Below are 26,249 nucleotides of genomic sequence, written 5' to 3' on the forward strand. Positions count from 1 at the left end.
GTGGGATTAAAAAACAATTTATAGTAACAATTGAAAATAATTACCATAGTAAATTGTACTTCCATTTCTCCCTTTCCTGTCTGATTGTGCATGCAATAACTCCTGCTGTACAAAAACATACAGTTAGGTGAAGCTGTGTCTCAGTTGCCCATCGTGTGCAATTGTGTCCTGCAATGGATTGGCCTCCCATCTAGTCTGTCTTCTACCTTGTGCCCAGTGCTTCCTCAGAAATGGTCACTGAAGATGGATTTTGATACACTTCGTTAGCTCGGAAACACTGTAAGCCGCCTGAAATGTTTTATGATGTTTACTGTTAATATGCGGAGCTATTCATCACACTGCACATAAACACAAACCTCTACAAGACAGCAAAACTTGATCTTTATTGAAACCGCTTACTGATAAATGACTACGAGATGTCTGTTGTACTTTCTTAATTGAAAAACTGTCTTTCAAAAACGTGTGCTAAAAAGATGTTGGAAGAGAAGATAACCCATGCTTTAATGACACTGAATTCACAAAGATGCCAGGCCAAGTGCCATCGGTTTCATTTTTTTACATTGTAGAGTTCTGTTTGATTTTTCAATCATATAAAAAGGTTTAATGCTGATTGTGAAACACTGGATTTAATTTACAAAACATAACAACTATAATAACAATAATAATAACATTAACAATTATATTAAAACAAAATTAAAAACAACAAAATGGTTTGGGAACACAAACATTTTTTTTCAGAGGAAATACCATTTGGTATTTGAAGTCATGTCAGATTTAGTGTTCTTTACAGTGTAGTTGCAGGCATACAGATCACAGGCTCATGTCCGTCTGAATCAATGGAACAATGAACTCTTCTTTTACTATTTGCAGGTCTGTGTGATCCGACCTGCATTGTGTTTTTCAGCATTTCAAAAAGAGCGGTCAATTAGAGAGCTCATGTAAGTGTAGGCTGCCAATCAGCAACTGTAAAAGGAGGAGCAGAAAACAGAAAGAACCAATCAAAAAGTAGGTCTTAAGTAGTTCTTAGCACTTGGATGAGGGAAAAAATCTCCCTGGAGAGAGAAATTTGTACCCATTCCCAGAGGGCAGTCTGATGGGGTAGGTCCCTGGGCTGCTGCTGATGGAGGTGCTTGGGGAGGCGGGCGCATTCTTGGGGTCATGCTTAAAATGCCCATTGGGTAGGTCCCCGCTGCCCTGATCGAAAACCTGCACTCCCAGGTGCTGGAGCTGAAGGCTGTCGGCCACCTTGTCTGGCTTGCCGTGGCGTGGAGAGAGGTTCAGCAGGCTGAGGACGTCATTCCCTTGCACAGTCATGGCACCAGGACCTCTGCGAAAGGCCCGGATGGGGCCCAAGTTCTGCCCCTGGTGCTGGGTCCCCGCGACCCAGAAGGTCTTAAGATTGTGAATGGCCTGGACCTTCTCATCGATCGCAGCTAGCTTGAGGCGGTCCAGGTCAGGGGCATCAGCTGGACTGGATCGGGTGGAACCGGTGGAGGAGTAGGAAAGGGCTGGGGAGGGGGCGCTGCCAGCAGGGGACTGGTGGCCGGAACTGGGTGAGACGTTAGTGGGGGAGCAGGAGATGTGGCCGCTATAGGGAGAGCTGGGGTACTTGAGCTTGAAGTGGCTGTGACCATCCAGGGTGGGGGAGGGGTGGCCGCCATCTTTGAGCGAGATCTCAGAGGTGGCAGGGCTGCTGTACCCGGAGCTCACCTTCTGCAGGGACGAGGTACGGGACGGGGGCCTGGGGCGGCTGCCAAGAGTGGGGGACTCGGCCTTGATGGCAGTGCCACCGTGGAGCCGGCTGAACGCGCTGGTCTCCGAGGAACGGAAAGCACAGCTTCCCGTGGGGCTGGGTGTGTGTGCAGGCCTGAGGGCCACACCAGCCCGCTGCAGGCTCTCCACGGCCCGTAGGTGGCTGTGTGTCTCTTCCAGAATCTTTTGCGCCAGCTCCTGAGGGTCCAGTTTGGCCTTCTCCTCCTGCGACTTGACCGTGCTGTCGGTCTCCGTGCTAGACTGGTCCGATTCCGCCGTGTCCGAACAGCTGACCTTGCCCACTTTCTGGCACGGCGAGATGCGGGTGGGCGCAGGGACAGGCCTGACTGGTGAGGTGGGTGTGCTGACGCTACCACGAGAGGAGACAGAGACGACCTGGTGGCGCTGGAGGCCCCGGCAGCCGGCCCGGCCACGTGGTCGCCGGTGCCCAGCGGGCAGGGGCAGCGTGTCACAGTGCCCGGTGGCACCTAGCGGCTCACTACTGATGATGGAGTAGCCTTCATACTCTTCATCCTCCTCCCGGCCGCCGCCGCCGTGTGGGGAGGAGCGGCTCCGTGGAAGGGGAGTGCGGTGGAGCGAGCCCAGGAGGCCCGCCCGGCCCCGGTAGCGCTCCTGCTCCGCCATCCGTGCCCGTTGGTTCAGGAAGTCGCTGGCGCTCTCCGACTTGGACGCAAAGCTCATGGAAGAGGTCACCGAGCTCAGGCTGTAGACTGAGATGGCATCAGAGGCGAGGCTGTCCAGGCAGGGCGGGGAGAAGGGCAGGTTCATGTAGCCCAACGGCAGCGGATTCGAGATGGACTGGGCCGAGGCCAGAGACTCCAGTGAGGAGGAGCTGTCCAGACTGAGGCGTTTGGGGACCTCGGTGGAGTCTGAGAAAGAAGGGATTGGCAAAGAGAAAATTGGACCTATTAATGTAAGACAACACACCATCAATTCATCCATCCACCCTTCACAGCACAGGGCCACATGATCTGCTCCTGATTCTGCTGCTTTCCACCGTGTCCCCATCACCTCGCGTTAAGGAGCCTTGTCCGGCAGTTTAGATGCTGACACTTGACAGGCTGCTGTGTTCTGAAGACAAGCAAGCGGGACACGAGGGACTTACCAAAGAGAGCCAGCAAGGACTGCAGGGCGAAGTGCATGGTCCTCCGGTTAGCCTGCTTTCCCGTCTTCAGGATCACCTCCTCCTGGCCCACCTCACACAGGTCAAACCCTGGTGTGTACAATATGCAATGCAGGGTACCCAGGAGGGCAGGAACATGGTGAAGAGGTGCAATGGGGCGATGGTTAAGTACCCAGATCAAATCAAAGGAGTGTAACTATTGTAGCTATGAAGCGCTGTATGTCTTTATTGAAATAAATGGCCACAGTTATAATGACTCCCACATATATTCTCATTCTATAATACCAACAAAAAAATGTTTATTTCACTCTGATATCTGCCTGTATGAGAACAAATGCTAATAGGTGATTGGCTGTCTTGAGGGTGGAAAACACAGATGCTCCATGTGATTGGAAGATTGGAAAGCACAAAGGCAATTGGCCTCCCGGACGCGTCACCTACCCAGTGCAGCCAGGAACTCATGGCAGCCGGGCAGCCTCCAGAGCTGGACGCTGATGGACACCTGGATGGGTGTTGAGCAGAAGTCCTGCTCCTTCTCCCCAGTCTGCAGCTGAACTAGGACCTGGTGGAGCTGTGCAGATGGAGGACAAACAGTGGTCAAAGGTCCGTGTTTATAATCTCCTAATTCATAGCAAGTCAGACATCCCATTTAGGGTCTACCCCACCCTTTGAAATGACTGGATTTGTTTGAAGATTTCAATCTGTTAATCTTTATACAAGTGTCAACCAGCAGAATAACTTTGTACTCCGGAAGGTAGAGGCGCGTGATGAGAGTGAGGATCATGTTGTGGTGATATGGAGCAGGCAGAGGTGGGCGGGTTCGAATACAGCGGGAGATGCTACAACAGCTACAACAGACAGCACTTACCATGCCCACCACATTTTTAACAGCCTTCATGGGGTGGGTTAGCAGGGAAGAAGAGAGAGAGAGGTTTTAGTGCCAAACACAGCGAGCATTAACAAAATCGGCAACGGGAAACAGCCACAGCATATCACAGCTAGAACATGCAGCGACACACGAGGCAGGACACAGAACGGGAAGACGGAACAGCCACATCTTCACAACATCGAATTCCCAACATTAAATATCATCCACTTCTCGCTGCTATTCTTTCTTACTGTCTTCTGATATCAGAATAACAATCTAGCAGTAGTCTATCAGCTTTGCAATCACGGTGATGTGATGAGCTATTAATGAATTCCCAGGATTATTTAGCGCACTAAGGCTCTGATCACTTGTGTAATTTTCCCTGCTGTCTCACTTCCTGAGATAGTATCCGTGGGCTTTTCTATCGCCATGCCAACACCGTGACCGAGAGGCCACTCTGTGTAGCGGCGTCATGGTGATTTCGATGCCTACCCTGTTGATGAGCTGTTCTCCAGTCTCAGAGGCTGCGATGAGCTTGCATAGGGCCTGCAGGGCAGGGGGTGGCAGACCTGGGGGAGGGCAGGAGTGCTGGGGTGAGATATTCATATTTTTCATTATGCATCTAGCCCCACCCTCAGCTCCACCAAACCCCGCCCCCTGCATACCCAATAGCGACTGCAATGTGGTACTGCACTGCTGTAGCCGGTCCCCGGGATCGGCAGTGGGGAAGAAGACGGCAGCGGGGAGCCCTGTGCCAGCTGATTCCAGCCGGAAGCCGACGGCCATCAGCAGGGCCTGCCAGCCGGGTACTCCGCCCACTTTGTTCTCCACGCTCTGCTGGGACGTGTACATGGAGTTACGCTGGCCACTCTGAATCCGCTGCAGTGACTTCTCCACCTGGGTAGGGCAGATGGAAGGGGGTGGCAAGGGGAGGTGCCAATCGGGAGGGGGGGAGGGGCCAGGATAAATGGCGGATTAAAAAATAGAGAGAATATGACAAATAGGTAAACAGGGCAAAGCATGTAAGGAGTGAGAGAGAAAGAATGATGGTGAGGGATGGAGAAAGGTCATGGCAGACAGATAAAGGGAGAAGGAACATGTTCACAAGAGAGGACTCGGCACTGGCAGCTAGACAGTAGAAGTGGATCTCACCAGGTGCAGTAAGACCCTCAAAGCATCCCGAGCCCTGTCCGGATACTGCAGGATCTCTGCCAGCGCCTGTCCAATCAGAGACGAGGGGCTATTCAGCTTTACATCGCTGCCAATCAGCATGAAGCCTGCAGAGACATATCCCCATAGAGAGAGAGATGGGGGGGGGGTGAGGGAGGGGGACAGTGGGTTAAAGTGAGTACTGACTGACCTGGCTGGAGGGGTGGGGGGGATTACACTGAGTACTGACCACTCCAGTTGGAGAGGTGGGGGGGTTACAGTGTCTACTGACTGTCCAATCTGGAGGGGTGTGGGGTTACAGTGAATATTGGCCAGCCCAGTTGGAGGGGCGGGGTGTTACAGTGAGTACTGACCGGCTCAGTTGGAGGGGCGGGGTGTTACAGTGAGTACTGACCGGCCCAGTTGGAGGGGTGTGAGAACTGCGAGTTGCTCTGCACAGCCTTCATGGCGTCCGCCAGTGCGGTGCTGGCCTTGGTGCCATTGAGCAGAGCCGAGTAGAAGCTGTGCACCAGGATCTTGGACGCGGCTGCGGGTGCAGGCCACAGTGACACCAACACGCACTGTACTCCGGCTGCCAGGAAGGCCCGCGTCAGGCCCACCATGCCGTCTGCCGTCACCTTGCTGTCCGACTCCTGGTAGGAGCCGAGCACCACCAGTTTGACGGGCAGACGGAGGTCCAGGATGTCGGCGGCGGTGAGCAGGAGCTCCTGCAGAGGCGGGCTGTCGCAGATGCTCTCAACGTCACTGGCATCATCCGGGACCCGCAGGCTCTCAGGAATGGTGTAAGCCTTGCCAGTGCCGGTGCCGGGGCCGCTGCCACCCCCCAGCCCCGCCCCCTCCTGACTGGGGGTGAGCACCAGGGCGGCCAGCTTCCAGGAGATGTGTGTAGCGAAGTGGATGCACTCGGCCTGGCCCAGGGCGGCCATCACTTGCTCTTTGGTGGCAGACAGGCCACTCATTGGCTGACAGCCCAGCAGCTCTGCAACCATGTGCCCTTCCTCCTCCGCCGAGGGCATGGGCCCCCACAGCCAGCGGTCCATCACCGAGGGCGGCAGCTGCGGATTGGCCACCACCGCTGCTGTGGACACGCCCCTGCAGAGGGTTAGCCCCGCCCTCCTGGAATGAGGCTGGGCACAGAGACCAGAAGTTAGCCGAAGGTTTAAACTTAATCGTGCAATTTGCCATCATGAGCATATTTACAATACATAATCAAATGTTAGCAGAGAAAAGGCCTGCATTCAGGGGTCGGGGGTGAAGGGTCACGCTCTCACCTTGGAGGTCAGGCTGCCCACGGAAGGCACGGCAATGAGGCTGAAGCGCTCGTAGAGGTACTCGTTCGAGGAACTGCCCTTCAGCAGGGCGAAGGGGACGAGGTACAGCTCACCCTCCAGGATCAGAACCAGCTGTCTGTGGCGACCCACCGGACCACTGGAGTGCATCAGGCCCTAGAGAATTGGGAAAGGGGGGCGGCAGGCTCAGCTCAAAACAAACTGAAACACCAAGGAGCAGATAAAGGCTAATCAAAATCTTACTTAGCTCTCGCACAAAGCTCCGCCCTAATCAAAAGCCACTGTGTGACTTATGTGCCTCCACCTTGCTTAATGGGTGGAGGCCATTACTTGATTGGCATGGCTATTATTTTTGCCTTTTACAGTTTATGTCTTCTGCATGTGGGGTCTATTAGGTGGGTCGTTAATGGGTGGGGCCTATCCCATTAACAGACAGGACATGTAACTTCAGAGGGTCAGCTGCTGACCCAGTGTGAGAGCCCAGTTCATTGGTGCTCGGGAAGGCCTCACCCCCTCCATGGGTGCGATGAGCAGGTCGTAGAGGGCGCGCAGAGGTGGCTTGCTCTGCCCGCGGCGGGGTGGCGACACTGCGCTGCTGAACAGGCTCGTCATGCTCTGGCAGCTCCTGGGAAGGAAACAGAGGGGCTGTGATCACATGGGCAGGGCGTCGCATCACAGAGAGGTGCCCTGATCGCACAAGCCGGCCGCCGCATCACACGGAGGGGCTATGAATATATTGGCGGGCTGTTGCATCACACAGCGGGGCTGTAATTATACAGGGGGGCCATGATCACACAGGTGGGCTGTAATCACACGAAGGGGCTGTCGCATCTCACGACATGGGGTGGGCGGGGGGCCGGGTGATCACACAAGGGGGCCATCACATCACACAGAGGGGCTGTCTCATTACACAAAGGGGCCATCGTATAATACGTGCTCCTGTCACCGGCAAAGGTGCCGCGGCCAGCTGGCTGCCCAGCTGGACCTTGTGTTCAGCATAAAACAACGTCAGGTCTGAGGAAATGTATGAAAGATTAACTGTGTGCGGAGTGAAAAAAATCGCACGGCCTTGTTTGCATCTTTATTCATACGGGAATGAAAATGGCCATCAGCACTAAGCAGCAGCACTTACAGTCCCATTAATAAATACAAGGAATTTTCATACCAGCACATGGCCACTAGATGGCTGTAAAAGTATATGAACTAAAGAGCTCCCTGACATGGCGACCTCCCCCTGGAGCACCATAGAAACTGTTCCTCTCGTTCAGAATTGTCTGACATCTTAATAAGCTCTTTAGGGAGCACCTTGGGCAACCATGGCCTGTTGAAATTGTCTCCAGAGCAACCACTGTGACTCATCTGTTTGATTGCCCCCCCCCCCACACACACACACACACACACACACACCACCCGCAGCATCTGCCGCATTTGCAGCTGCTAGAGTACAGGTCCACCTAAGATTAAGGTGAAATAGGAACGTAAGCTGCTAAAATACGTCCATTCAGGATAGTGTGTTATGCCTCAGAGCAGCAGGGTAGAAATTTCAGGCAGGAAGGATTCAAGACTGCCCAGCACTAGGGGGCGGTATTCCCAACTGTGTCTAGGAAAGTGAGTAGCGGCTTGATTCGTTCCACATGTGGCCCACTCCTGCATAAGGGTGAGAAAACACAGCCCGTCATTGTGTGGCGGACAGCTTAAGCCTCACAGCCCACAAATGGTCATACAGCGAGTGTCATGCCTGGAAAGCAGGGAAGAATGTGGTAAGAAAGTGGGTGTGTCTGACTCTGCTCCATCAAAGAATCTGCCCAGTGTTGGTCAGTGTGACTGGAATCACACTGGAGTCACACGATCCATGCACTTCTTCATTCTGAATGCGTTGTCGCATATATGATCAGCATTTTTTTATTTTTTACACACTGACATGTGACAGGGTTCCATCTGACTCATATCCGCGTTTTGAAAACGGCTCCAGGAGGTGCCAAAGGATGAGGAGTCAACCCCACTGTACATTCAGCATTTCATTGTTCCCGGCCCGGATGACGACTGAGCCGAGGAGACAAAGGATCTCCTTCTGCCTAGAAACTTTAAACTTTTGTAGCTGCTGACGAAAATCTGCCAGGAGTTACGCTGGGTCTTTGTGCTCTGGGGCTGGATGCCGAAGTTCAAAGCGGGAATTCAAACCCCTGTTGGATTACCCGGGACAGGATCCATCCCTTTCATTCATATGACAATCAGGCCATGTGAGTCCAAAAGCTCCTTTCACACCTCTGCTCTTCTATTGACGTGGTCAGCTGACCCTCCACCCTCTGAACGCCACCCCCCCCCCCATTATCCATAGGATACTGGCTCCCACGCCTGAACCTCAGAACAAACTAAGAGATGCAGTATGGTTGGAGAGAGGAGTGGACCAGGCAGTGAGGCCGTGTGACAGGAAGCTGCGTGTCCAGCTGGTGCTTTTCGGCAGACTCCGCGGAGACCTTGAATTAACTCATCACCTCTCAGCACTACAGAACACCCGCTGTCCTACACCTGGCCCTGTGTGAGCTCGATTTACACCATCGCCCAGCTTCCTACTCTGACAGCAGCGAGGAGGCTGCCATAGAGAGAGCAGGATGGGCATGACCAACGATGGGTGTCTTTGGGTGAAGAAAGGGACAGGTGTTTCTACAGGTGAAGTAAAGGGTTGGTGATTTTACAGGGTCTATAATGATTTTTTTTCAGATCATTACAGGTTTTTTTTTTATAAATTTGTGATGGGACCAGCTTATTCTACGTGTGTCATGGGATACAAGACAGAAAGCAGACCTGTTGAAGAGGTTGTTCCTGGACACCATTCGCAGGAAGCCTGTGGGGTCCGTCATGGAGTTCAGCTTGTTGTGGAGCTCCTCAAACTGCTGGTCCAGAAGATCCCCCGCCTCGCTCTCCGTCTCACTGCTGGATCCAGCCCTGTTGGTACAGGGATGGGCTGCATTTCAGCCTATTGGAGGCTCTATGGTACCAGGGTCTCATCTGAAGGAGATTTAGGTATCCAGAGACTCACATCACAGTCTCTCTCTGTAACACACAACCTCCTGCTTTGACCGTCAGGCTCACATGACTGATCAGTCTACATGAAACATCTCAGCACCTCTTCTGCAGTCCAAGGATGCGACTGAGGCAGTCAGCCAATCAGATCTTGTCCCATCAGCCCCACTCATCTCATGTGAAAGTTCTTGCATGACAGTGCGGGCACAAAGCATTCAGTGGGCTAATGGATCTGACTATTGTGCTTTGAAGGCTTTAGGGTTTCAACCACAGGCATGATAGAGTGTGTGTGTGTGTGTCTGTGGAGGGGGGAGTGTTGGCGGGCTGGTCAAGGCCCAGCTGAGTCACAGAGATGCATTGCAGGCTTGGGCCTCAAGCCCACAGAACACCGACGTGGCGGAGAGGCAGGAATGTTAATAAGCCCAAGGGCTCCTGAGAAAGAACTCCTGAGGTTAAGATGAGGAGTCGGAGAAGTGCCTGGTCCCACCGCGGGGAACTGCAGTGCCGGGGGCTGTCTGAGTCACCAGCGAGCAAAGTCACACGCTGTGCTCCTCATCACCACGTAGGCCGGGAACGTCCCTAAGCACGAGCGGGAGCAAGACAACCTGGAGAGTGATGTGCAGAGTGCATGTTGTCCCTGAACTCACCACCAGGGGGTGCAACAGCATGACCGGCAATCAGGCACGTACAAACGCACACAAATGCATCACGCGCGATGCAGATAAACTTCATTGTGACCTTTACACTAGCCTGTTTTCCCGCTCACGGAGGTTGTGCTGGTGGGGGGGGGGGGCTTGCTGATGAGTGCTGCATCGGAAAGGTTCGAGCCATGACTCAACCTCCAGCAGAGTAACTGGATAAGCAGCAGGGACATGCTGGCTATAACCCGCCACTCGGGCCTGGAGACGGACTACCGGATGAATGTGCTAGATGGTCAGGAAACTGGAAAACCCCAGACCTCACCCAATCACCCCCAGCTTTCACGCTGTAGCCAAAGTTCAGGCCCAGGCTGAGAGTGGGGGGGGGGGCGTCTATGCAGGAAAATGTGTTTTTAGGTCCTTGGGCTGACCTGATCTCACATAGTATCAGACGCAACGACTGTTTCATGGAGTAGATGAACAGTAAATGGGGATGAACTGGAAGCACTATGGTAACGGTCCAGCTGTAGTTATGGTCTAGATTCCAGTGCTACCCAATCAATCAGGATATATTTAGGTAAGGACGCACCCCCTTGAGGGCAGGGGGGGGGCATGCACATTATGCAGTACGCCCTTCTCTCTCTGCCTCCATCTCCGTCCTTGTTGGAGCCACCAGGGACCGCTGTGTCTGTAGCAGATGTTTATAGCTTAACTTTGGACAGTTTCACCCATTTATACAGCTGGATTTCACTGTAGTGCTTCAGGTGAAACACCTTGACCAGGTGAATAAAATTAGGGTCCCTTTTGGGCTGCGCACCAATTTTGGGGTGACGGGGGGGAGGTGGGGGGGGGGCAGAGGGGACGTGAGGACTTTCCGGACTCTGCCAACCTTGCAGTCACAGCAGCGTCTAACACTATTTTTTTCGGTGACATCTATGCTGCCAAGCGTGTTTGCTGCTGACCTACCACCGCAGGACTCTGGGAGACCAAAATTATGGTCCGAAACTCCGTGGGATACAAACCCCAAGCTCCTCTGTAAGGTCACAGCAAGGAGCTCATCTCATGTCCGAGAACTACTGTCTCTGAAAAGTTTGCGTGCTTAATTTAATGGATCTCAATACCAGCAGGAGAGATGCGGATCAGAGACAGTCCCCGAGGTGGACTCTGTTTTGGGGAATAGCTTACCGGCTGTAGTAGGAGTCCACACCTAGGGCTTCTCGGGCGCTGGAGATGTAGTGTTCCAGCGAGGAGCCGCTCCCCGATGCCCCACCACCGCTGCCCCTCTGCGGGCTCCCGGCTCCGCCCTCCTGGAATTCAGAGTCTCCGCCCTCCAACACGCTCTCGCCCAGGTACACCTCGTGGAACTTGAGGATACCTGGAGAAAGGAGAGAAACAAGAAGATCAGTAGAAATCTTTTAATAATAAAAATATTGAAAAGAACGTAAGCAATGAAACACATTATAAAAACATAATGAAGAACAATTAGTTCACACCCAGTACAGCAAGCCACACCCCCTATACTATGAAACCACACCCAGTACAGCAAGCCACACCCCCTATACTATGAAACCACAGCCAGTACAGCAAGCCACACCCCCTATACTATGAAACCACAGCCAGTACAGCAAGCCACACCCCCTATACTATGAAACCACAGCCAGTACAGCAAGCCACACCCCCTATACTATGAAACCACAGCCAGTACAGCAAGCCACACCCCCTATACTATGAAACCACACCCAGTACAGCAAGCCACACCCCCTATACTATGAAACCACAGCCAGTACAGCAAGCCACACCCCCTATACTATGAAACCACAGCCAGTACAGCAAGCCACACCTCCTATACTATGAAACCACAACTAATAAAGCAAGCCACACCTCCTATACTATGAAACCACAACCAATACAGTAAGCCACATCCCCTACACTATTAAAAATGCAGAGGTCACATACTAAGCCTAGCATGCACTAGCACTCGATACACCGATCTAACTACCAGGTAGTAGTTAAGACTGCTGACAGACACAAAAAAGGGACTGTAGGGAGGCAGAGAATTCATCTCTGGGGGGAGGGGGGAGCAGGAAGGAGGTTTGAAGGACACAATAATGAAAAAGGTCACAGCGAACAATTCGCGTGTATGACTTCCTGCTGTGCCAGGAGTGATTTTTTCATTACATCCCGAAAGGTCGGAGAAAGAGGATTTAAGAAAAGAGCAGACCGGTGACAGTGTGGGTAGGATAGAGATATCCGGGATAACGAGCAAACACAGACACGCAAATGCCGCTCTGCAGCTTCCCGTGGCTAGACTACAAAGAAGCTCCACGCTGCTTTTCTGCTAGACCCTGGGTGTAGGACAGGGGGCCAAGGACGGGGATGGCAGCAGCGGGGGCTGTCCGTCAAGACCTGCCGAGCCACCCCCCCCAGCTGGAGTACTGAGTGTTGGGGAGGAGCAGGCAACAAGAATAGGATGTTTGGGTGGAGGGAGTTCGCACCCAGGATGGCTGAAGGGGGTTGGGGGGGAAATGGCAGTGGTGTATGTGAGCGTCAGTGTGTGCCCTTCATTATAGCAGCCATCCCCTCACTGCTGCAGGTCTGCCTCTGTAGTGAGTCTCATACCCACCTACAAACCCAGTCTAGCAAACCCACACACACCCTACCGGCAGAGGCAAACACTCCTTACATCCCAGTCAGGCTCCATCAGAGTCCATCGGGCCAGTGGCTTCAGGCCCATGGCCATTGTCTCTCTGCAGTCCAGGTGCACTCAGACCAACTGTGATATTGTTACATTAGTCTAGTGGTTCTTGGTCCTCGGGACCCACTGCCCTGCTTGTGTTCCAGCCATCCCTGCCCCACACACAAGTCCCAGCTGTCTTTCAGCTTCTGATTGACTGAACACACCTGATCCAGGTAATCAGCAGTGTGTGGGGCAGGGATAGCTGGAACACAAGCAGGGCTGTGGGTCCTGAGGACCGAGTTTGAGAACCACTGCATTAGTCCATGGTGGGGTGCCTGTATATGAAATGCTGTAATAATGAGTGAAGCTCTGCAGGGGGCGCTGATGTTAAGCCTGATCTCCACACAGACTGAACCCCAGTACTAACCAGATCTCCACACAGAATGAACCCCAGTACTAACCAGATCTCCACACAGACTGAACCCCAGTACTAACCAGATCTCCACACAGACTGAACCCCAGTACTAACCAGATCTCCACACAGAATGAACCCCAGTACTAACCAGATCTCCACACAGACTGAACCCCAGTACTAACCAGATCTTCACACAGACTGAACCCCAGTACTAACCAGATCTCCACACAGACTGAACCCCAGTACTAACCAGATCTCCACACAGACTGAACCCCAGCACTAACCAGATCTCCACACAGACTGAACCCCAGTACTAACCAGATCTCCACACAGACTGAACCCCAGCACTAACCAGATCTCCACACAGACTGAACAGCACTACTGACCACAACTATAAACCAACCAAAACCAGCGATCAATCAAGAATACATTTGTTGTCTATAATGCCCCTACAAACCCATTCCTACACCCATTAAAAGCCCACTAAAGGTTTAATAAGACCCTAAACACGCACTGCATGATGCAGAGATAAAGGCACAAATCACACCGCTGGCTTATAAACCTCGGCAAGCAGTATCTCACTCCCGGGACTCGCGGCTCCATTACGACTCTCACCTGCTCCCGGTGCCAGCAGCCAGCTGTACAGGTACCCAGCGGCCAGCGAGAAGTACAGCACCAGGGACCTCTGGCCGTTCACCGTGTCCAGGATGTGCTCCACCGTCACCGGGCAGTAGGGATCAGAGTCCTGCTGGCCCGTCTGCCGCTCCACCAGCAGATCGGCGAAGGCTCGGGTTCGACCTCGCTCCGCCACTGCCAGCGCCTCATCGTGGTGCCCTGGGGGTGGGAAACGTGGTTCAAACATTTCGCAACCAGGGCCAATGGGAAGCATGTAAATTATTAAGTATAACATTAAAACGACTATTAAAATAATCAAAATTTATTATTATTATTATTAATAACAATAATAGTTATTTTTGATAACTAAGAAGAGCAACCTTCATGTGACCAGCCAGGCACATAATGGAGGAATTCCCACAATGCATATTGCCTTAAGGTACAACAGCATGGTCTCTCTACAGATTCACAACCTTGTGGTTGTTATGCTAACTGTTTGCTTGCAGGTGTGATTTCAGCTGAAAGCTGGGAATAGCTATACGGAGATAAACTGAGCTTTAAGGCAGGACGCTGCCTGGACAGTTATACCAAAAGAAAGAGGGCAATGAACAGTCATGGGAAGGCAAACAAAAGTAAGGATAAATAAAGGATAGGAAAGACACAGTGTCAGACACAGAGCAATAGGGAGCGATACCAAGGCTAACGAGGACCCTCTGGAGAGCCTGGTACGATGAGGTCTGCAGGTCGAACAGGGAGAGCTTGTAGTCTGTGCTGTGCTGAGCTTCGTGGCGAATGGTCTCAAAGAGGGCCGACGCCCGGTACAGCTGAGAGGCAAAGAAAGCAGACAAGGCCCCGCACGAGTCACTAAGATAACCCATTTCAGAAAGGAATGACAGCTGCAGCACATGGCTTTAGCCACCAGGGGGCAGCCACTCCCTTCACAAGTTTGCAAGCAGCTGGCTTGCAAATAACCTTCCAAAAGACTGACTTCAGAAGTAGTTTTTCCAGGTTTACAAGTAAATTTTGATGCACTTAAATACAATCGATACTAATAAGTAACACAGGTAACAAGAACTAACAATAACAAAAACTAAGTGAATATGAGAATTCGATTATTGTGTCTCATCATTTTATATATATTTCTCTGTTTTATGTCATGAATTTGTACCCCGTCCCTAGATCACCCAATTGACCAGTAAAATATCAAGTAATGCATCCAGCTGGGTCACCTGGGGCACTGGTGTCTTTTTTGAAGAGGAAATCACCTAATTATGAATGGCTGAAATAATGGTGAATTTGTACTGTGTCTTTAGGAGGCGATGAGCAGTGGGAGATCTGAGCATAGCCAATAGAAGCAGACTATTTGCTCCCACCCATCTGATTTAGGCCAATCAGAGAGCTCCATCCCTCGCCTACTTCACAGAGGAAGCCAGCCTCCATCTGACCTATTTCCTACTAACTGCAAATCACCAGAGGAGAATGGGGCTTGGGGGGGAGCATGTCACACATCAGTCCCTTCTCTGTGAGGCAGGGTAGGGTCTGAAACATGTTCCCCCACACACAGTCCCCCTCAGGAGTGTAGCCCTAGCCAACTGGTCTGGGTCGGTACCTGGTGCTGGGCCTCCTCAAGGTTGCCGCTGGCCCAGAGTGAGAGGCCCAACCTGTGCCGGACCTTCGCTTCGTCCTCCCTCCGGCCGAGCTGCTCAGCCAGGCGCAGACCTGCGTGGAGGTGGGGGGGGAAGGCATCAGTTCATTTAATCTCCTCAACATGGGGACTGTAAAGGAAAAGCCTAGACAAATGTAAACAGCAAACACACACACACACACACGGCAGACACGTCACGTACTGCAAGCTCAGGAGCCCAGTGCGACTAAACGATCGATATTACGGATCAAGCCTACTCCAGCGGAGAAACGTAAATATAAACTCTAGCCTGAAAGTCGAAAAAAAACCTGGGGACTCGCAGTTGGACTCACATTATCACACAGCCTTACACACACACACACACACACACACAAACACAGCCTTACACACACACAAACACACACACACACAGCCTTACACACACACACACACACGCACACACAGCCTTACACACACACATACACACACACACAAACACACACAGCCTTACACACACAAACACACACACACGCAGCCTTACACACACACACACAAACACACACAGCCTTACACACACACACACACAGCCTTACACACACACACATACACACACACACAGCCTTACACATACGCACACACAGCCTTACAGACACACAGCCTTACACACACACACAGTCTACATACACACACACACAGCCTTACACACACACATGTCCACACACAGTTCATACATTCCGATCGTTGTGGAGACTCTCCATTCATTTCGACTGGCATTTTCCTAATCCTAACTGTGATTAAACTTTCCCCCCCACCCAGCCCTAACCTTTCCCCCCCCCCAGCCCGAACCTTAACTACAAGAAACCAAACAAAGTACAAGACTTTTGGCTATTTTTTTTTTTTTTTTATCGCATTCACATATTTTTAAGTTGAGTTGTTGTGGGGTCTCTGCAATGTAATACATACACAACCCCCCCCACACACAAAAACACATTCAGAGCTGCCTCTCACCCTCTTTCACTCTGTTATGACTGCTGAAGTTGCTTTGCCACTTGCTTCTCATTAGACACTGACCCAGTAAAATAAAAAAGCATAAAAATTAAGAAACAGCGGATCTCCCTCCCCAACTCCTTTTTTCATTTCTCTGCTCCCCCTGCTGCTTTTATAAGCAGGAGTCACAAACACCTGCTGCTGCTTTTATAAGCAGGGGTCACAAACACCTGCTGCTGCTTTTATAAGCAGGGGTCACAAACACCTGCTGCTGCTTTTATAAGCAGGGGTCACAAACACCTGCTGCTGCTGCTTTTATAAGCAGGGGTCACAAACACCTGCTGCTGCTTTTATAAGCAGGGGTCACAAACACCTGCTGCTGCTGCTTTTATAAGCAGGGGTCACAAACACCTGCTGCTGCTTTTATAAGCAGGGGTCACAAACACCTGCTGCTGCTGCTTTTATAAGCAGGGGTCACAAACACCTGCTGCTGCTGCTTTTATAAGCGGGGGTCACAAACACCTGCTGCTGCTTTTATAAGCGGGGGTCACAAACACCTGCTGCTGCTTTTATTAGCAGGGGTCACAAACACCTGCTGCTGCTTTGGCCCACACTTTCCGAGGTCCTCTGTTGGCAGCACTCGACAGGAAAGGAGGATTAACAGTAAACAAGCTTCCTTCATGACCCTGAGAGTCTCCATGCCCGGTGGCAGCAGGGCACAACACGGTCGCTCTTTGTTGCTTGAAACGCAGGACGGGACAGCTCCGGCGGCTTCTCAGAGCCCCATTCCGCTGGGAATGTGGGCTGTTTTTGTGTGACTGTCTACGCAGACACGAGGATCGTGTAGGGACATGCATGCGGTGAAATGCACTTGGGAGGTGCGCATACACAAACACGCCTGCAATTTCTTTTGACACACACACGTGCTCCGCATGAGTATTTCAGACATGTCACTGTGAATGTCAAATGATATCTTTTTCTAGCAATTCCTCTGCACTGGCACCTGGGTCACTCCGGAAAGAGGTGCCTTCCAATTAGCCATCCCGAGATGTCCTTTATACCTCGCGCAGCGTCGCTGAGCATTAAAAAAAAAAGTCCACCGGTGACATAGCAGCAGGGGAGAAGAGGAGAGAAGAGGAGATGCCTCAGTGATGGAGACACCACATGTGCTGCTGTACGCTCAGCTAATTGGCTGTCAGACAGACAAGGCAGAGGGCTTTATAAGGGGAATTCATATCGGGGGGGGGGGGTCCCTCAGTCAGCACGGCCGGCCTTTATGAGGGGAGTTCAGGTGGGGAGGGGGGGCATCAGCTAGCACGACCAGCCTATACAAGGGGAGTTCAGGTGGGGGGGATATCAATCGGCATGGCTGGCCTTTATAACGAGAGTTCATATTGGGGGGGGGGGGGCGGGGGGCGTCAACTGGCATGGCTGCTCTGTCCCTGATGATCACAGCCTCCGCTGAGAGTGAAAGTGTTTGGAAACAGACAGTCAGCTCGCAACACAGATAAATCAAACCCATCGTCAGCCTGTTGTCATTTCTGTAACGGTGTAATTCACCTGTTCACACATTTCTAATCAAAGGTTCCAATTCCCTCCGCTTACCTTCCTGCAGGTACATGACGGCCTGTGAGTAGTTCTGCAAAGCATGATGGGTACGGCCCAGGCTGCTGTAGGCCAGTGTCTTTGCTGCAAGGTCGTTTGTCTCTGCGGCGATACTCAGGTGCTGCTCCTGGTATGCCACGGCCTGCTCGTAGTCGCCCAGCGACTCGTAGGTGAGGCCCAGGTTGCCATAGGCGCGACCCTGGCTGGCGGCGTTGCCCGTTTCCTCGGCGATGTCCAGGTCACGCCGGTGGTGCCGCAGTGCGGCCTCGTACTCGCCCGTCAGCTGGTGCGTGGCGCCCAACGCGCTGCTGGCCTCGCCCTCCAGCACCCGGTCGCCCGTCTCGCAGGCGATGCCCAGCTGCCGCTCCAGGCACGATAGCGCTTGCTCGTAGTTGCCCAGCTGGGTGTGCAGGCTGCCCAGCTCCCCGTAGGCCTGAGCCTTGCCCGCACACTCGCCAAGCTCGTGGGCCACCACCAGCCACTTTTCAAAGCACACCAGCGCCTGCTGCAGGTTGCCCATGGCTCTGCGGGGATGAGGGATGGGGGAGGGGCGTAGATCCTCACAGTAAGATTACACAGTCTCCTGTTATGTTAAACTCTGAATTTTTATACATTAGAATGAATTCTTTATTTATTCGAACTCTGTAATTTAGCATCACCCTCCCCATTCTTAGAATAATATTGAAAGATGGCTGCTCTTTCCTCAGCTAATGACACCAAAGCTGCATTTCTGAGTGGATTCCCGTGCAGATCAACATCTACAGACAAATGCGACCTCTTCAGCTGCTCAACAAGGCAAATGACGCGCCGGTTTGTGCCTACTGGGCCAGACGCCTTCTAATGCCCAGGAGCCTGGTAGAAGCGGGTCACGTGATGCCTGTCTGGCTCACTTATGTGCCGCGATCTTCGCCCCACGAAGGGAATCCTGTTGGCCCGGTGACGGCCGCCGCGGCTCGTTACTGGCGGATAGAGTGCACGTGTTGCCTCGGCTCCCCGCCGTTCCGGCGGCACAATCACGCTGACAGCCTTCTGCCTGACAGTGCCTGCCTCATTTCAATATAAATGAAACTAACGGCTTTTAATCCCTTCCCTTAATTAGCTGGTGTTTATTTTTCTCCCCGACTCCGTGCATCCGGCTTGTACCACTACTTGGTGGAGACAGGGCCATCTCTTACGTTTGACAACATAATTTGCCGTCCCGTTGCTCCGCAGTGGGTAGCGGGTGTGTGCATGTGGTGGGGGGGGGGGGTTTGGTGACATAAGGCCTCTCGCTACAGTCTGCCGGTCTTGGGCTCCGCTGCCCTTGTCGCTTTCTTCTTTGGGTTTTTTTTTTTTTTGCTTAAGGCAAGACTGGCAGGCAGAGAGCTAAAAACGCAGTGGGGGAGTTAATTGACGGAGAAGGGTGGCACAGGGGGGTGGCCAGCTGACAGAGAGGGAGGCGTGACTGTGTATTCTGGGCTGCCTAGGGGGGCAAGTGCTGGGGAGCTCGGGGCAGGAGCACAGGCAGCTGCGACCTGCTCTCAGAAGAGGCCGAGTTCAATGAGTTACATAGATACAATATGACTCCCATTATCTGCTCTTTGGCTAAACCTTCACTAAGAGGCCAGTCCACGGTACCGAGATGTCACTGGTCAGGAAAGGGTAAATTCCAATAAAAGAGGCAAATCTAAGCGTTGTTGTGAACATTAGCCTCGCCTGGTCTCCCTCAACAGCTCGATGGCTTTCAAAAGCCCCAATTCATCAGCAGTGACTTAATATCCCTCGTTTAATTTAAAGCTTCTTGACTGAAGCCCAGAGGACACTCGTTAAGTCTGACTCACATTCTGAACAGAGACGGCGTGCCTGCAGCCTTGTGTGACAGGATCTCATAATCACACCGTAGCCACATACTTGGCAAAAAAAACGAGCCTACGCTTGGCTAATGCTGCTTGGACATCCTCTCCATCTTTCCAACCACTGACAGACCTCAGATTCGACTAAAACAACCCTGACCTGATGCTGACAGCTACATATTGGGGGTATAAGCTACCTCCGAGCTGAAAGACTGTGAGTTAGAGGTCGACCGATATATTGGCCGGCTGATATATCAGGCCGATATTAGGCATTTTTTAATGTATGGTATCGGCCAATATCTGAGTGTAGTATGCCGATTTACAGACAGGCACGTTTGCGGGCAGCCCAGTGTTATTATTGTTGTGGAATTCGTGACCCATGCTGCCTTGTGCAGGACCCCAGCCAGAAGTTTTGAAAGAGTCCTGGGAGAAAACAGTAAGGGCTTAAATTCTGATCCTTCAAATACCTATTTATTTAACTGGTCTGCTATGAAATGTTGCTTTAAAAGAAAACGCGAGCGTTTTTGAAAGAGAACACGAATTAGGCTGTCGGGAACTGCCGTAGTGATAATGAACCTTCAACCAACTGTAGCTTACAGGCAACGTTAAGGATCATTGATTCTGACAGAGTTGGTTTCGTGCACTTGTTGGTGGGCTCACACACGGTTTTTAATTGTCAAAAACCACTTTAATTGTTAAAATTTTAATTATTACTATATCAGCCCGATGTTGTCAGTTCCGTTTTTTTTTCTTGGTAGGTGAGTTTCACTCTGTGTGTGCGGGGCGGAGAAGGCAGCTCTCTCAAACACTGCAGCGTGCGTGAGAGTTGTTACTCTCCCCAATTCACAGACAGCATCGTCCTCTGAGACACAGAGCTGCTATTTAAGTTATTGTTTACAAGCTGTATTGCATTTTTGTTATTTAAGTTTATATTTAAATTTACACAAGTCAGTATTCAATAAATGCTAAGTTGAGAAATTTTGTGTATCAACTATTATTATTAGATATTTTACCATCCAAATAGAGGGGAAAACGTCCAATTATCGGCCAAAAAAAATCGCCAGCATATATTGGCCAACAGCTAGCCCTGACTCCTAAATATCGGAATCGGCTATTGAAAAACCTATCAAAACCCATATCGGTCGACCTCTACTGTGAGTTGTCCATATACTCTGGCTCACATGCAAAGAGATCGGCCATCACCCACCTGTGTCCATTCCCTAGGCCGCGGTAGGCCTTCTCCTGATCTTGCATGCGATTCAGGCTCTGAGCTACAGACAGGTATTGGTCATAGTACTTGATGGCCTCCTCGTAGTCACCCAGTGCCTCGTAGCAGTCTCCCAGGTTTCCGTAGCCGCGGCCACGGTCCAGCAGGGCCTCGTTGCCGCTCAGCTGCTGCAGCAGGGCCAGCTGCTGCTCAAAGAAGCCGATAGCGTCCTCCACAGCGCTCATGTTCATCTTGGTGATGCCCATGTTGCCGTAGACCCGTGCCTCTACGCTGGGATCCCTCAGCTTCTGAGCCAACTCTAGCTGCTCCTCGTAGCACTTGAAGGCCATTGTGTACTTTCCCAAGGACATATAGACAGCTGCGAGGTGCCCGTGAGCCTGGCACTCACCCTGGATGTCCCCAAGCTCCTGATAGACCTCCAGCTCCTGAGTGTGGTATCCCAGAGCCTTGTCGTGCTTGGGCAGCAGCCGGTGGCTGGCACCCAGGGCCCCATAGGCACTGGCCTCCATCTTTCGCTCTCCGACTTGGTGAGCCAGAGCCAGCTGCTGCTCATAGAAGCGAATGGCACCAGGCACATCTTTCTTGCATACAAAGATGTCGCCCAAGTTGCCGAGGGCCCGGAAGCGTGCCTGCGAGTTGTCCAGTGACTGTGCCAGGGATAGCAAGTATTTTTGGCACTCCTCCGCCTTGCCGAAGTCACCCAGCGCCTTGAAGGCCAGCCCCAGGTTACAGTAGGCCTTGGCCTGGCTCAGCTTGTCATGTAGGTCCTTAGCCAGAGCCAAATCTTGCTCGTAGTACTTCACGGCCTCCTGGAAGTTTCCCAGGCAGTAGTGGGCATAGCCCAGATTGTGGCACACCTTCCCCTCATTCTCCATGTCCTGGAGATCTGCAGAGAGGTGCAGATACTGCTCGTAGTAGGGTATGGCCTGTGGGAACTCGCCACGGGAACAGTGGAAGTTTCCCAAGTTTCCCAGGGCCCGGGCCTCGCTCTGAACATCCCGCAGCTCGCGGGCGATGTTCAGGTGGTTCTGGTAGTGCTGCAGGGCACGGTCGTGCGCACCCAGGGACTGGTAGGCCACAGCCAAGTTCCCGTGAGTGGAGGCTTGCGAGGCGCGGTCGTTGACCTCCATGGAGATCTGCAGCTCCTGCCTGTGGTAGCGCACGGCTTGGTCGAAGGCACCCAGCGCATTATAAGCATTGCCCATGTTGCCGTAAGCCCGGCCCTGCGCTGCATAGTCGTTCAGCTCCTGGGCAATGGCCAGGTGGGCTTTGTGGAGCTTCAGTGCAGCGTCATAGTCCCCCTTCATCTGGTAGATAATACCTGCAAGGGTAGAGCAGCAGTCAGCACACACTAACCTGGTACCCAGTCGCACGAGTGAGCAGCCTATTACACTTATGGTGTTTCTCTGGCAGCCATTCAAAACCTGTCTGACAGAACCAGTTACTCCAACCATCTGCTGATCATCAGCAAAACCATAGAGCCATCACAAGGAACAGCAGTCAGAGGCATTTTACAGTAGGATGCTTCAAATCCCTTTAAATGGTTATTGCTGCACCAAAAAAAACGCTCGTAAACACTTTGCCTCACAACAGTTAATAAAGGGAAAGTGGAAGGAGCTACTAAGGACCTCGGAGGAAGTTCGCTGAGCAAGCAGGAGGCTCTCAATGGTGGCATGAGAAAGGAGGGAGGAAGAAAGACTGGAGAATAGATGGAATATTGTATACGCGAAATGCAAGAACAAGCATAGCATGGTGCAGTCCTAATTCCTCTCTCTGCGGAACTTGAAAGCCTTCGGAAGCAGGCCGGTACCTCGCCGAGGAGAACGAAAGAGCGCGTCTCCCTCTGAGCTCCGTCGGGATCACCCGCGACCTCCTCTCTCCTCTCGACTGTCACTCGGCTTTCCATAAAGAAATTATTGTGCTCATAACTCCAGTCCACTCCATTTCCTTTGTGGGGGGGGGGGGGGCAGGGGGGGTAGAGGATGTGGGACACGCCAGAGAAGCAGGGGTGGGGGGGTGTTGGGCAGGGACTAATGAACACTTACAATGGAAAGCGGTTTGGAGGGGAGCGGCGAGTGACTGAGGCTCTCATTGCCTCCGTCGGGCTTGTTTGCTTTTAGCCCAGGCAAATCGGCCCCCTTTCTCCCAAACTTCCCGAGTGGCGTGCCGGGGATCAGGAAAGCGCTGGGCTGAGCGGAAAATAAGACATGAGGGTTGGCTTTGGAGCGTATGTATGTGTGGGGGAAGGGGGGGGGGGGTTACTGGTAAATGGTGGCATGTGTTTATTATAGGGTCTCCAAGACCAAAATGTGCTCCGCTACCCAGAAGCCCCTGGGCCAAGAAAACTGGTTTCAGGGGTTATTCGGTGTTTGAGAAAACACATACTGACTGTGTGGGGGTGTGGGGGGGGGGGGGTGTTTGGGGACAGGGAGAGCAAGGTGGGGCCTGGCCAGCTGGATGGCTCCAGATGTATGGTGTCAGTCATGGTGTTAGCCAGGTGAACAGCTTGTGGAAGAAGTCTAAGGGGGCTCTTGGGGGCTGATGGGAACTATGGAGACAACAACCCCCCTTCCCCCCGCCTGATTTGTCCATTGCATGCCTTCGGATTCCACAATTGTGAGCTCTTCTTTGGATTAATGCCTCAACTAATGCAGAGTTGAATACAGGATTTTTTTGTTGAGCAAATGGTATCCGGCTGCTGGACCCCTGAGTGGAATACTTGGACTTAACTGCTTCAGTGAGATAAGTGGCTACGTAAATTTTATAAGCTGTATAAGTCACTAAGGCATGTGCTTGGCAAATATGCTGGGGCCTTGGCAGCTGAATAATGTAATGTACTGTAGTAAGGTCAAGAGAGGGATCGCCTTAGGGCCGCGCGCCCACTGCCAGGAGGAAGTGCCTGTGAGATTCTGTGCAGCAGGTCGCATTTCCAGCAGCTGCCTGTGGGGGGTGCTAGACAGAAGGCCCAATGGAAAAAAAAGAAGGGCCAGTGAACTTGCTACACTGCAGGGTCCACACAATTCTCTGATAAAGTCAGGGCAATACAAAGATCCTGGAGAGGGTTTCTGAGATAGTAAACCTTCCAGCAGCCTCCCCGTTATGTCTCTTCTCAAAAGGCACCAGACATTTCAGAGCCTAATGTACAGAATTGCACCTTTATTTTCCTGAGAGGACAGAAAAGTGCTTCTCAGGCAAATTTGAAGTCTGATACGAACAGTCGTGTTACTTTGTGGTCAGGGATGGCAAGAACACTTATGAGTCTCTGGTAATTAAGACCTGCTATGATAGCCTGGAACTTGCAAATATGACTTTTAAGGCGAAGGGATGTTGTGGCTATCCTACACCGCGCTGGGGTGACTCTCTCTTCAGCACCACTGTTCATGCTCACGTCGCGTGTGCCGCCCTCGGAGGCTGTCAGCTCGCCGTAAAACAAACCTGCTGACAGGCCGACGTGACGGATGGAGTTTCCAGGCTGTGCGCTTGCTGTGAGAAGGGCAGGGGAGGAGATCGAACGTGCCAACCAACTTGGACGGCTGAAACATTAATTAGCTAGAGTATCTAATAGCGATATGCTTGCATTAGACATATTATATAACGAAGCTTAAGATGCTTTAAACCCTGTGTTATATGCTATTTTATGCTAATATATTCTCAAATATATGTTTAATACTCCTATTACGTTGATTGGGACAAGTGAATGGATGAATGCATGTTTAATACTGTTATATGCAAGTGTGCTGTATGCTAGTATATGCTAATGCATTTATTTTCAGATTCTATATCATGCTCATACTTTGTGTTAATATGTTCCGTTAAATATGTTTAATGCTAGTTAACTAAAACGTCCTTCTTCATAATCTATAACATGCTACCACATTTTTATACATTCTATTTTATGCTTATTGCTAGTTTAACATAGGACTTCTTGCTTTTTATTCTATAACACGTTATCATATGCAAATACGTTCCATTCCATTCCACGTGCTTCATGTTAGCATATGCTAATGCACCACCCGTACCTAGGGTGCACGGGGGGGGAGGGGGGGTGTATGTCCCCAGATAAGTCTAGCAGCAATGACAGCCCCTCTAGCTGCAAGAGCCAAAGTGTTCATTTATTTGCTGATGTAACTGCAACTGGACAATTTTTTTCAGCAAAAACTTTGTAATTAGTAATGGGAATTAATTATTTATTTAAGTAAGTGTCTGTATGATATCTCTTACAAATTATACTGATGGTGAAAAGGAGGATAAGTGAGTGTCTGCCCAGACTTTGCGGACATCAAGAGAAACAGGACTGGTCGGCATAATACTGAACATCTGGGCAGCCTAACCCTGCCTAAGTGCAGGCCCCGCCCCTACAAACCAAACTCCACCCTACCTAAAAGCTGGCTCCGCCCCAACCTAGGAACTGGCTCCACTCCCACCTAAGAGCAGGCTCCGCCCATATCTAAGAGCAGGCTCCGCCCCAATCCAAGATCAGAAAACACCAAGGTTCATGGGCCGACTGTCCATCTTTAGTATTTCATTTAACTCGGCTAAGGTGTGCTGTTCACTGTCACCCCTTTGCTCTCCAAGCTTACCCAGATTGGAGGAGGCCCTGCCCTCAGCCGCCCGGTCCTTGAGACCCTCAGCAATGGTCAGCTGCTGCTTGTGGTACTGCCGGGCACGGTCCAGGTCTTGCATGCAGCGGGCGGCATGGCCCAGTCCGGCGTAGGCTCGCATCTCGATGGGCTGATCGCCCAGCTCCAGTGCCAGCTCCTGCACGCGCGTGTGGTACGACACGGCCTTGTCGAAGTTACGCCGGTAGTGGTGCGCGCTGCCCAGGTTGCTGTAGGCCCGTGCCTCCTCTCGTCGGTCCCCCAGGGCCTTGGCGATGCCCAGGTGCTGCTCGTGGCACTGCACGGCGTTGTCAAAGTCGCCCATGGCGATGTAGACGGCACCCATATTGCCCAGCTCCCGGGCCTCAGACAGCTGGTCCTTGGACTGCTTGGCTAACAGGACGCACTGCTTGTGGCTGGCCAGGGCGTTGGGGTAGTCGCCGATGGCCGTGTACACGTGGCCCAGGCTGCAGAGGGCCGAGGATGCCGCCTGTGGAGGGAGAAACGCAAGCCACACGTCATCCTGAGCTCAGGTCCGCCCTGCCGCCATTCCCTGTCTACCCTGTGTTCCTCAAGACTGTTGCTGCCTGGAACAAATTACCCACTGGCACAAAGGGGTCCCGACTGCCCTTCATGTTTTAACTGGAATTTTATAATGGGCCCATGCCTGCAGGAGTTAAATTTATGATCAAACCAGAATCATTTAAATTGATTGTGTGCTGTAAGAGAGAGATGCTCAATTGAAACAGCCTTTTGAAGCTGCCCTGACCACCCCCCCCCCAC

The 26,249-nt window shown here is 51.9% G+C and overlaps 1 protein-coding gene across 4 annotated transcripts in view; it reads right to left on the minus strand.

Moving 5' to 3' along the window:
• Positions 1-359: 359 nt before the first annotated feature.
• Positions 360-26,249, minus strand: part of ttc28 (tetratricopeptide repeat domain 28) — a 117,808-nt gene continuing 91,918 nt past the window's right edge. For 3 of the 4 annotated variants that reach the window (XM_049020764.1, XM_049020767.1, XM_049020766.1), the window contains 18 exons: positions 25,449-25,956; positions 20,848-22,189; positions 17,809-18,332; positions 15,202-15,311; positions 14,287-14,416; positions 13,593-13,811; positions 11,071-11,260; positions 9,029-9,169; positions 6,734-6,848; positions 6,206-6,379; positions 5,329-6,061; positions 4,917-5,041; positions 4,430-4,661; positions 4,257-4,333; positions 3,765-3,788; positions 3,338-3,467; positions 2,879-2,986; positions 360-2,642 (listed from right to left, as the gene is read on the minus strand). In XM_049020764.1, coding sequence (XP_048876721.1) covers positions 1,024-2,642; positions 2,879-2,986; positions 3,338-3,467; positions 3,765-3,788; positions 4,257-4,333; positions 4,430-4,661; positions 4,917-5,041; positions 5,329-6,061; positions 6,206-6,379; positions 6,734-6,848; positions 9,029-9,169; positions 11,071-11,260; positions 13,593-13,811; positions 14,287-14,416; positions 15,202-15,311; positions 17,809-18,332; positions 20,848-22,189; positions 25,449-25,956 — 6,501 coding nt within the window. In that variant the 3' untranslated portion in view covers positions 360-1,023. The remainder of the gene's footprint in view (positions 2,643-2,878; positions 2,987-3,337; positions 3,468-3,764; positions 3,789-4,256; positions 4,334-4,429; positions 4,662-4,916; positions 5,042-5,328; positions 6,062-6,205; positions 6,380-6,733; positions 6,849-9,028; positions 9,170-11,070; positions 11,261-13,592; positions 13,812-14,286; positions 14,417-15,201; positions 15,312-17,808; positions 18,333-20,847; positions 22,190-25,448; positions 25,957-26,249) is intronic. The other variant, XM_049020765.1, reaches the window with a different exon arrangement.

The sequence above is a fragment of the Brienomyrus brachyistius genome, chromosome 7 (genome assembly GCF_023856365.1).
Source record: "Brienomyrus brachyistius isolate T26 chromosome 7, BBRACH_0.4, whole genome shotgun sequence".
NCBI classification, from domain to species: Eukaryota; Metazoa; Chordata; class Actinopteri; order Osteoglossiformes; family Mormyridae; genus Brienomyrus; species Brienomyrus brachyistius.